This window comes from Taudactylus pleione, unplaced genomic scaffold (assembly GCF_031769625.1).
Source record: "Taudactylus pleione unplaced genomic scaffold, aTauple2 ptg000156l, whole genome shotgun sequence".
Lineage (NCBI taxonomy): Eukaryota > Metazoa > Chordata > Amphibia > Anura > Myobatrachidae > Taudactylus > Taudactylus pleione.
The window spans coordinates 13,805,471-13,818,573 of NW_028284558.1; the positions used below are offsets into that span (position 1 = coordinate 13,805,471).

At 39.5% G+C, this 13,103-nt stretch overlaps 1 protein-coding gene across 1 annotated transcript in view; it reads left to right on the top strand.

The window, feature by feature from the left end:
• Positions 1-592: 592 nt before the first annotated feature.
• The window catches only part of COL28A1 (collagen type XXVIII alpha 1 chain), a 74,349-nt gene continuing 61,838 nt past the window's right edge, over positions 593-13,103 (top strand). Inside the window, exons 1-2 of the mRNA XM_088474856.1 lie at positions 593-710; positions 10,583-10,740. Coding sequence (XP_088330982.1) covers positions 10,590-10,740 — 151 coding nt within the window. The 5' untranslated portion in view covers positions 593-710; positions 10,583-10,589. The remainder of the gene's footprint in view (positions 711-10,582; positions 10,741-13,103) is intronic.

Here is a 13,103-nt window from a genome sequence, read left to right on the forward strand (position 1 = left end):
CCCAGTTCACTGAGGATATATTTCTTATTACTGAGGATATATTTCTACTTCTTATTGATAGTGAGTGACACCCCCTCTTTATAGGCTATTGTGTTTGCTCTCCTAGGTTAGAGTTAAATACACCCTATTTTCAGAAACACATTGAAAATGGCGGATGGCTTATACCGACTAATTCTAGTTCTGCTACTAAAATATTTGCTTTTGCAGGCTTTATTATGTATTGATTAAATGCAAGGAATTTTTTTTAAGTATTCCTTAACTTATGTTTAAATTAGACCTCGGTATTGCACATTTTGTTTTTATCTAAAGTAACCCATTGTACATTTATAAATAGAATGTATGGGTTTTTTTTAATCCATATTTTCGCTACTCAGAAAAATGTAGATATTCATATACCTGAATGTAGCTATAGTGCAAAGATTATTTGGCACAATAACCTCACACCTTCCAATGGAAAGACCCTTCCCACTTGTTTATTTGCATAAACCCCTATAACAATAATACTTCAATTCATGACAGTTCCAGGAGTTGTCCAGCCCCCACTTATAAGACTACATTTGGAGAACACTTCAGTTCAGATGTAAGAAGGGTGTATTTGCAGTAACATGGGAAAGCTACCCTCTGGCTATTAACATCTGCAGCACAGCTCTGCGATACTACAGCCCCTGATCAGCCTGACATTCCACTGCATCTGCATAATCACCTTACAGGTAAAGCCTTTCACACTTACTTTATAGTAGCAATTGCATTCTGCCTGTTCATTTTCAAGTATATGTGTTTTGTCGTATACAACTAGATGTGTATGACATATGTAGTACACAGGGCAATGTCCTGCAGAATCTGGAAAAGTCAGCAAGCTAACAATCTCCAACTAATAAGAGCATAGTGTAAAATGATGTCTGCAAATGCAATTATAATGGTATGATTATAGTAGTTCAAGTTTTTATATTATTATGGTTAATACTTGTAAACAATTAATCTCTTTTCACACCTAAATATTTAATGATTTACCATAAGGAGACCAACTAACAGCTGCCAGCCAATCTGTCAAACCGAAGTGCCTCAGCAAGTCCAGATATAGCTACAAAATGCAGGTTCTTCCATTGTATATTTATTCTGATTGTTATATAGGCTACTAGATACAGAACAACTTGATACTATACATGCATTCCCATGGTAACATCTTCTAATCTTCATTAGTGGCACTTTGAGAATTTGGTTCTGATAAAAAAATAATACATTATAATTAGATAGGATAATATAGGATAGGACTGTAGGCATAATGCAAAGTGAATACTATGATGGTGCCATGTGTGAATTCCCTCTTCGCACACATGCAGTTTGTATTATTCTACCACTTACACCTGAATAGGTGGCACACTGATATATGAGGGGTACAGTAGGGTGTGTTCATGTGCTTGTGGTGACATGGAGCTGGGGAAAAAGACACATATGCATTTGAGAAAGCAAAATAATTTGCAAGTGGTCAGGGCAGGTGCATATAGTGGAGAATGATTGGCTGTTTGCGAATGCTCCGTTGAGTGTTACCTTGACATTCGTGTGTATATATATATATATATATATATATATATTACTAGCTGTCTTATGACGTGTCTGGGTCCGCCCCCACCATGTCCACATCCCACTATACTTAACACTGTGGCGGGTACCCCTGTCCTGGTCTGTCCTGCCTCCGTTGCCAGTTGTGGGTAGTGTTCACTGCGCATGACAAAGACGTGACAGTTATCCTTGATTATTCTATAGCTGCCTTTGCATTTGTTTAAGCAAAACCTTTTTTCTTCACTCGAGACAGGGAGGTTTTTTCTGCTGTAATACAGAAGGTTTTTTTTAGTTTAATTGATGCATAAAAGCAAACACGTTTTTTGCACAAAAAAAAAAATTCAAACACTTGCACACATGGGACTTACTGTAAGTGTCTGTGATGTGTGCGTATTGTAAACCAGGCACTTATGCTACTGTTGCTGACCAGCACACATGTTAAGATAGTTGGTACTTTGCATATGGTCGCATTTTAATCAACACAGACACTAAATTCCTCACAATTAATATTCTAATGAGCCTCTTCATTAAATAGTGACACATGTTAAACACATTCCACTGTCTCCATAAAACACTATAAAAACACAAGTGAGATTATACGGTCACTTTTATCACAGATAAGTAATTCTATATTGCTCTTTATGGAAATAAAATCTTACATTGGTTACAACAGCAACAAGAGGGACAAAAAGCAAATAAGTGTAAAATGCGGATGGGAGAATGCAAACATCTACAGCAGTGTGTCCCAACTCCTGTCCTCAGGGACCCCTAAAGATGGCCACACATCTAAAGATTATCTGTCCAACCAGCCAACTAGTTGATTGGTTGGAATGAAAATCTGGTAATGTATGGGAGTAACTGATAATCTAATTAATGATTGCAGACACCTGTGTTGAGCTTGTTAATAGATGAGGCAGGTGTATCACCACAGGTGGCTGCAATCATCAATTAAGAGAGAAATCCAGGAGCAGAGCTTTTTGTACCGGATGGAAGGGGTCATGTTGGAGAGTCTGTGAATGACATTGAAGTAATAATTAATTTCTTCAACCAAAAATGTTTTTTTGCCCCAGACTTGCTCCACTGCATATTACGGTCTCTATACCCCTCCAAAAGTGTTACTAGATATTTTAAATGCTTAATATACTTTTGTATAACATGAATTGGAGAATGTGACTTCAGCACACTAAGGGGATGACGCTGGGTTATTTCCACTGATCGTGCTCCCCCCCCTGGATTTGCGCCGGCTGAGGGGCTTACACAGTGCCCCCTCCCCTGCGTGCTGCGCTGCAAACAGGTTTTTGTCCTAAAGGGGCATGGCCACACCTCCCACAATTAGGCCACTCCCCCTTCCCCGGGTCAGCTCTCTATGGCCCTGACCCTCTTCATAGACTGGCCACACTTGCTTTAAAATCAAGCATTTGGAAACCCCTCTGTAGAAATCCTGCGTTTGCCACTGCAGACAGATCTCTTGCACCAGATACAGGACTGGTACAAATGCGTGCTGGTAGTGATGCGTGTAATACTGCCACACTTGCAACTGACTAGCAACTCAGCATCACCCCCTAATTGGATTTATTGTGGTTAAGGTGAAAAATTAATGGTCATTAGTAGTAAGAGAACTATTTGTAGAGAAAGTAATGGTGGAATGTGAATAAAAATGTATAATTTTATGCTACTTGGCACTAATTACTTACCAGACCAGTGCAGGGAGCATTTGCACATACGTGAGACATGATTTCCAGGTCACACAGATGTGCAGTGGAACCGGAATCCGGGTTCCGCTGAGTATGTAAAAAAATATATTATTTTAAAAATATATATATGTAGAAAAATATTTTCATATATTTATATATTTTAATAAAGCATTTTGTAAGTGACACTACTTAAAGGTTCTTAGTACATATTTTTGTCAAACTGTGATGCCCACAACAAAGACACCTAATGCAGATGGATCCCCATACTAATAACTTATATTTATTTCTGTTTGTGCCTCTATATTACAAAGGGTACTGCTGGTGACCAAACTGTATGCTAGTTATTAAAAATAGCTAGGGACAAATGTAATGGCCTGCGATTTGTGTGAACCTGTGTGATTCCAGCAAGATAGTCCATAGATACTGTAGAAAGCAGCAATTAGCAATTAGTTTTACAGGCAAAACCAACCTGACTTTGCCATTAAACTAATTGCTGCTTTTAATCTAGTGGCTATCATGCTGTAATCACGCTGGCTTTTGCAAATCGCTGGCTATTACTATGGCTTGATGGGTTTGTTGCTGGACCACAAAGAAGGCAGTGCCATCTTCAAATGCACACAAAATACCAGCTGGGTACAGTAGCTTTCAGTTTTAATTTAAAGGTAATGACTACAGTCTGCACACTCTAGAACACATATAAATCTAGCATTATACATTTTCTGTTTAAAGAGTAAGAACTGATATAGTGGGGTCCTTAGAATACTGTATGACTCATAACATGGGAGCCAGGGCCAATTAGGTTCACTCCTAATGAGTTCTGTATTCTTATAACTGTTATATACAGTATTACCATACAAAAACAGTTGGTTATAAAGTAATGAAAGATTACTTTATAAAATGATCTAACTTTCCACAAATCGGAAACAGAATGGTGTTTTTCAGGGGGGATATCATGCAAGGATGGTGACCTGACAACTGCTTCCAAAACTGCTGAAAATATCATTCAAATTCATGTTTAATAGGTAGTTGCGTGATCACTGTTATTTGATAAGATAGGTAATCTTTATTCAAAGCGCTATGTTATTTCTTCAAGAGGCAGCGCTATCCAACAAAGTAACAGATTAACACATTTTTTAAAGCACATTTTTAAATAAGCCTGTGCAAATATATTTAAATTTTAAAGAGTACTTAAGACTGTAACTGTGCTTGCAACAGCCTACCTTAAAGCCCCCATACATCAGCAATCTATTGTGGCAATTCTGCGTTTTACAGATGTATATAAAAAGACTGCAATGTAGGGGCTTCACAGATCACAGATTGCAACCAAAAAGTAATTGGAATTGTTAAAGCAGGTTGTCCAACATGTTGGATTTCACATATCAATTGGGGCTGTAGATTGCTAGTGTATGAAGATGATCAGCAGATTTGCAGGCCTTTCAAGATTGGCAGATCTGTATTTGCTGAAACTGAACTGCAAATCACTGAAAAAGATCCGTAATGTATGGGGGCAGATTGCTAGATTGGGAAATCCTAAAATTAACCAACAAATCTTCAAATTGTCCAATTGTGGTTTTCTGATTGCTAATGTATGGGGGCCTTTAGTCGGACTCTTAAATGACTGGCTGCTTTGTAAAATGTACAAATCATTCAGGAGTTTTGATAGTGATAGAAATCTGTCTGGTGCGTCTCAGAAATTCCTGTCTGTCTATGAGTGTGCTCTTTAATAGAACCAATTTATATATCTACCAGTGTTTTTAGGAGGAAATAATACCAGCACTGGGAATCTAATTGGACAATATATACAGGGGCCCATACATCAGCATTTGTAAATGAACAATTCGCAGATCCTGTGATTTTTTTTCCACAATCCACAATCTGTGCCCATACATTTCAGATAGTTTTCAGTGATTTGCAGATCTTTTTCAGGAAAGACAGATCTGCCAATCTTGAAAGGCTCATAATTTTTACTAGTAACGATCGGCAAATCCTACACTAGCAATCTACAGCCCCGATTGGTCAGTGAAATTCAACATGTTGGACATCCTAGTTTGACTATTGCGATTATCGCAATCGTCAAGTGGGGAATCACATACATTGGCGATTTATTGGGACAGTCATCGCCAAATTGCCCCAATCCATCGCAAATGTATGGGGGCCTTAACTCTCAAGACCTAGTTCTAGATCATATGGTGGCCATTACAGTATATGATGAATATACCATGGGGCTCTGACAGGGCTGTAACTAGGGTAGTGCAGCCTGTGCCATGGCACAGGGCACCACAGGACAAGAGGGCACTGTTTGGGCCTGTCAATTTTCTGTTTATTATCATTCTGACTTGTAGCTTCCTCTTATTTTATCCCCGGCATCTCTAGGCCTCCCCTATGTCTTCCCTGACCCTTCCCCATGAGGCTATGGCCCTTTCTCGTGTGCATTATGTCCCTATTTGAAAATTAGAGGGGGCGCCAATGCTCTTTCTGGCACAGTACACCAAAAAGTCTAGTTACGGCTCTGGGCTCTGAGTTCACAAAACTTATATTTGTCATTAAGGTCTCTTACACACTGGCATCAACAATCTTGATTTACTAGTATTTCTAGTATTTTTTAATGCTAGTAAAATATTTTAAATAGTTATGGGGATTGGTCCTATTAATTCCAATTACCCATTTGTGTTTGCACATGCATTTGGTAGCAGCACAGATGCATTTTTGGACATTTCCTGTCTCGTTCATTGATAGAAAACTAGGGGGGGGGGGGGGGGCAATAGAGTTTCCGCTATTATATCCTCTAAGGGCATATGCCAGCTCTGGTTCCTCATGCCAGTAACATCTGTATTCTATATCACAATCATGTGACATCCATTATGGTACATAATTATATACTGTACATTATAATATTGGTGCAGCCTGCTGTACATTCTAATATTCCACCACTGTTTGGGTGCTGCCGGCATAGGATGTACATTGTACATTCTACTAGAATTCAGCTTGAATGGCTATGGAAATCAACTAGCTCATTAATTAAATACTAAATACAATACTCAAATGTAAACTAGCAAATAAATCACTGTGACTCACAAGTGTTTTGTAAATGTATAAATATTAACTTTTCTTCTGCATTACACTAATTACATTCTGTACTTAACATTTTATATAAATATTCATCATTATATATCTTTTTTTCCTTTTTTGGGGGGATTGCTAGACATAAAGTGAAATTACACTATATAATCTTGATATCATGAAAATATTTCTATAGGACATAAGCTAATACAGGTTTAAACATGACAATGTAAGCATTTTAAAACATTTTTTCAATATTTAAAAGTTTCCACAGCTCTGAGACATTCCTAGTAAAACGTACGAGCTGCCCCCGAGACCATTCAAACATATGAAATGAAGATTATCCCTAGGGCTGATAACTGGAGATTAAGTATCTAATACATTTTATTGCATGCAGTGTACTGAAATATGTGCACCATTGTATTACTAAGCACGTATGTGGCACATTCAAGAGACTATTAACAGACATATACCGGTACACTCTGTAAGGGTGAGTACCTGACATTAAAAAACTACCCATAGTACCTAAAAGTAGCAGCACTGGAATACCATGAAATACTCAGTACTATTATACAGTATATAGCAATACAATGTTTGTGTGTATTTTTGCACTCACATACTATATACAGATTTAACTAACATGTTATCATGATTTCCATACCCCCGTGATTAGACTCTGTATGGTCAGAATTCAGGGCTACAGTTCTCTAAGGTCAGGGGAACTAAGTTTATTCCTATTTTACAGCTGCAAAAAATAGCAATGCTTTTTACGATAGGAGTAAAAAATAATCACATTGTGTGTAAGCCAGTCCTTACACTAGTTCTTATTGCAGATATAGCTGGTGGCACTAGGACACATACAGTTCTACCAATGAAATTATATAATTTAGAATTATGGTTTTACTTTCATTCAGATTCCTTCAGAATGTGGATTAAGATAATTAATGGGAATAGGTTCTCATAGTTGTTATTCTACCAGCCAAAATAAGGCAAAAGGCTTCTTATGGACTAATTAAGCTGCACGGTTGTGGAGTTTGAGTAATATATTTTGCATACGTTTCTGCTTTCCTAATTGTTAGTTATACTTAACAGTAATTATGTTAATATATGGATAAGAGCAAATAAACTAAAAGGAAGCACATTTCTAATTCAACACTGTAACACTTAGTTTATCATGATAAAAAAGGTTGACCATCTCTGTTACCTGGATTATATACTGTGTAGGGAATGGAATATTTATGGGAGAACATTCTGAACTCCTCAGCACCATCTTATGACTGGAATGTGTAGAGATAAGCAGAGGACCAATAGAAGCAGACCTATGTTATGTTTAGCTATGCCATGTATAGTGTAAATGACCCGAAGGTTTTTGGCCTTATATATGACCTCAGCTAACAGAGCAAGCCACACATGGTAAAGCTAAATAGTTCATTACAGCAGGAGTCAGTAAATTAAATAGTACATTAATTAAAAGTAGTTATTTGTACTTTTCAATAGAATATAATTATTAGTACAGTTAACCATTATTTTATATAGCACCAATGTATGTGATATGTGATTTCAACATTCAGATATTCATTATGCTGATACAATAATGTCATCACCATGGTCATAATGTCGACATTTAACATGTTGACATTCTCAATGACGACACTGACAAAATGTTCACATGTTCAATATGTCAACAGTCAGGATGTCGATACTCATATTTTAGCTAAATCCTAACCTTAATTGCAGCCTAACCCTAATTGCATCCTAAGTTAAATTGCAGCAAAACCCTAACCCCAATTGCAGCCTAAACCTAATTGTAGCAAAACCCTAATCCTGACTGCAACCTTTCCCTGTTTGCAGCATTACTCTAACTCGATAAATCTTTACTTTATATAATGCCCTGACATTTTGTGATTAATAAATGGGTAAACGAGGGCTGCGTGGGGGTGTTTTATTCAAAGACTGCATTACATGTTCCATGCTGGCACTTGTGGTCCACCTGTAAAGAACTGCTTGATACTGTACATCAACCTTAATATTATTTAATAAATTATTTATACTATTACATCAACACCCAAAGCTGTAGGGGAGGGTGGGGTACTGGTTGCCCTTGGGTAGGGATGACCCCATTTTTGGGGGTGATGTAGTCACTATGCCAGCTGTCAGGATGCCAGAGCTCAGAATAGTATTAAAGTAAAAATCACTGCGCTAATGGATGGTATATCTGCATAGCTGCTTAATTTAATAACTTCCAATGATATAAAAATAGAATCAAGTGCTTGTATCTGTTTAAAAATGTGTAGCTCAATACCTGTGGAAAAAAAGGTTAATATAGTATGTTTATAGCTGCTTTTGCAGATGTGAACAGTCAGTGTTATGTTGTATCCGGGTTCCGATTGTAGCCATAAACAATGTAACGTGCAGTGGAAGGTAGCGTGTGTGAGAACCTAACTGTCCCTATCTGCGCTTACCTTCACTTCCTCAGAGCTCAGAATGCCAGCACCGGAATCCTAACACCAGTCAGAATCCCGGCGCCGGCATTCTGACCGCTGGCATCCCAACGGTACGTATTGGGATTAGTGGGAGGGTTAGGGGTTAGGGTTAGGCACTAGGGAGAGGGTTGGGGTTAGGCACTAGGTGGGAAGGGTTCGGTTTAGGCTGCGGGGGGAAGGGTTAGGGGTAGGATACCGAACGACAGGTGTGGGTTTCCTAATCCTGTCGAGATGCTGGTGTGGGTATTCTGACCACCGGGATCCCGAGTGTTGGCATCCCGTACCCAGGCCCTCCAAGAGCAGCGGCGGGTCTGGGTAAAGGGGGTGTGGCCTAATCTCGAGAGGCATGGCCACGCCCCCTTGGAGGAAAATAAAAAGTTTTGCTGCGCCGGGAAGCGGCACTGTGTGCTGGCGAGGGGGGCACTCTGAGCCCCTGCAGCCTGGCGCATAACCAGTGGGGGGCCCGATCAGCTTGATCACTCCCCCCACAGGCATAGGAGACTGCTGTGGCTGCTTATTAGCAGCCGTGAGCAGTCTCCCAGTGCAGCCCAGCACACATCAGCGTGTGCTGGGCTGCTGTGATGTAAGGGGGTGAGCGGTGCCGGACCCGGGCCCCCGCCGGGCCCCTCCAGCAAACCTGGGCCCAGGTAATTTGTACCCGCCCCCCCCCTCTCAGCGCCCCTGCCCGTACCCATCACTTTTGGGGGATCCTCACTTATAAAGCAATTCTAGCCCAGCAGGTTTAGCCTAGTGCTGGTTATTGGAAAATAGGGGGAACCCCACCCAGTTTTTTCCCCCTATTTTTCAATACCAGCCTAGGATCAAAGGTCCGGGGCTGGTTAATTATAAAACTTATTTAGAAACAAAAACAAAGCCTGCACATATTATATGGATCTGTGCAGTGCTTTGTACCAACTCGCCTGCCAGAGGTAGGTAGGTCTATTATTTGGCCAAGTTTCCTGTCAGCTGTGCAGTGGGTTCTAAATCCAATGCTTAGTAAATCCGGTGTTTCTATTGTTGTCTTTGTTAAATAATCAACAGCTGTTCCAATGGACTTTTGCCGTCTAAACTCTGTTTTGTTTTGTTTTTGCAAATACTGGTCGAATTTGACCCTAAATCAATGCTTAGTAAATTTACCTGAACAAGTTCACTAGGGGAGATGTATTATAGCGGCACGGATATAGCTCTTCCAGCGTCCCCTCTTTACCGAGGAAGCAGGAAGCAGTCCTGACAAGATGCATGAATGTCTTGTCTGCTGAAGTTCCGATAGCTGCAGCTGTCAGAACTGTCAGTGACACTGACCATTTATACATTGGGTGGCACATTGGCACGGCTATCTTGTAGATAGCAGCGCCAATAATGACGGGGTGCATAGCGCCCCTGTAATTTAACAGCCAACCCCACATTAATACATGATGGAAAAGCAGTATCAGTGCACATGTGTGCTGATACCACTAAATCACAATTCATACTGTACATCTCCCCCCTGTTCAGAATTGACCCATTGCTGTGGAACAGTAATAATTGTATGTATCTTCATTTAAATTTATATATTATAAAAAAAAAGTTGAAAAATGAAACTGTACTCGACTGTAATAACATACTGGTGGTTTATCTACTAACATTGCTGACAGGTACAAATCTAAAGTACTCCGTAGCAACCAACCAGAAATCAGAAATTAGATTTATCTGGCTAGAGGGATGTTATAAGTTTAAAGCAAATTTGTGATTGTCTGCTATCATTAAATAACCCTTACTGACTTTCATTAATTTTTGCCATCTTAGGTCAAGCATGTTTCCTCGGGTCTGGTGGCTTTTGTTCTTGTTAGATGTCCAGACTTATGTGGCACAGAATTTCTTTGAAGAGAAAAGAGTTGGAAGATACAAGCCCAGAGCTTTAACGTCAGGTACAGTGGACAAGATTCCCAACCTCAGTGAACAAGGTGAGGATTTAATTCAGAAAGTCATGACAAATGGTTAGGGATCCAAAATATGGGTAACAATGGCATTTTCTTTGAAAGCTAATTTCGTACTACTAACTATTAACTAACTGTTTGGGGATGAACCAAACCTTGGATGTGTTCGGGATTCAGTGAAATTTGGGTTTGGACAAATCCTCATAGAACAGTCAACTAATACGTCTATTTTGTAGGATTTAGGGCATCTGCCCACTCCTGTTAATGTTTATCGCAGCAATAGCCATTATCGGGGGCCTGGTATGATGCTTCCCCAAGCCAAGCATGGGGTAGCGTATTTATTATGGACAGCTGCCGCCAATTTCTCATGATGTCTCAGGGGTAGCTGATTGATTGATGACTGACTTGCCTGGTGAACAGTAATGCTGGGTACACACTTATCCAAACCATGGCAAGTCAGACCGCATATCAGACTGTTTACACAACCCTACTGCAGACCTGCTCACAGATTGTACAGTACATCCAATCCGCACTACTCACTTGTCCAATTTTTCAGCAAACCTCCAATCTGTGTCTGTGAAACAGTCTGCTGAAAAAATACATTCATCTGTGCAGGAAAGAGGATTTATTAATGAGGAATTTAATTAATTATATAATGGTGAAGAGGGGGAGGTTGAGAATTAATAACATGGTAATTGGAACATGACCGGATTTCAGGTTTCCAAATAAAACCAAAATATTCCCCCCACAGATGCATAACCAGCCCCGGGCTCTTTGAGCTGGCCCTGGTTCAAAAAATACAGGGAACAACACATGTAGGGGTTCCCCATATTTGATGGCCAAAGTGGAATAAAATGGAATACTCTATCATTACAATGGAATGATATTTTGTAAATACTGATTTTGACCAAAGTTCCTTCACCATTAGCTGCAATTTTATCCCAAGGGCAGATTGATATTTCTTTCTACATATAGGTCAGGCTATTAATATGAATTATCTGTAGTCATTATAAATATACATGTGCCTGTGTTTGTCCATGTCAGAATTAATTAAATGTGTAAAATGTGCATTTCAAAAGAATCTCATGGCAGAAGGGAATTTCTTAGAGGACCATGTTCAACGTTGATACCTAAACTGACCTCACATATTATATCTAACACATATAGCAATTATACATTACAGTATTATACATTCTAAAACATAAATCTTGTTTATCAGCCACTGTGTATGTACAGTCTGCTAAGGTTCTCCAGCACCTCCTGCTGGTCATAGTTGTGCATGTGCATTTTGCCTGCATTGAGTTTCCGCGTAGGTGAAATCTGGCTGGAATTGAATTTCCAACCAGACCAAAAGCGACAATATGCAAAACTTTTTAGACGATTACGGGTTTTCGCCTCTACTTGAATACGGCCTTTACTTTCTTTAACTTTCTCTTCTGTCCTGAGCAAGCTTGAAACAGATATCTAGCACTGGGACCAGATGGCTTCCACTTGGTCTGGACTCTAGACAATGTAATGTACTCAAAATGAATGTCTTGTCCAGACTGTTATTGCAACCTGGGAGCATAATGAAAACCCTACAATTCTACTTTGAACAGGTATATGTGGGTTAACAAACATCCAATCAGACCATCCAAATAAGTTTACAGAAGCTGTGGGTGATGTACAAAGGCTTATTACTAGGATAGCAGACTTATGTACTGTAGATACAAAGATTTCCAAGCAATGGGGACACACAGGCAACAAACTGCCTCACTGTCATGTAAACATGCAATTAGATCACCTAGTACTAACTTGGTTCAAAAAATTACACACAAAATTCAATGTCTCACCTTTTCCCTCATCCAAGAACCACATATTGGGTATTTCTGTGGTCCTCCTGCCATTCCAGTCTGGACATGGGGAGCCTTCACCTTCAAGTTAGACATTTCCTCACATAAACAGGGTGGACTTCCCTAGACGGGATGCCCTGAACATTTGGACCTAAGTTTAAATTTACTAAGCTGCAGTTTGTCATCTGCCTCTTTGACCATTCATTTTAAAACGGCAAAGGAATGAATGGTAAATCAGTCTTGTCTAGTATTTATTTCTATTGATGTTTTGACAAACTGCAGCTTAAATCTACCCCAAGAGTCGGGCTATAACAACATCCTTAACTGCTGGTATTGTGTGTGAAACAAGTTATTTCCAGTCATCTCTCCTCAATCATGAGGATTAATAATGTAATGATTATGAAGGCTCGCATGGCCTCTGTCAGGGGAATGTCTGCAAAGTTTGCTACAGAAAAGTTATAATTGGTGGAGTTTAGACAGTCTGGTGATCCCGAGGCCTCATTATAACCCCTGATGATGTTACAGCTGATATGGGTGAGTTCATCCTTGGGGTTAAAT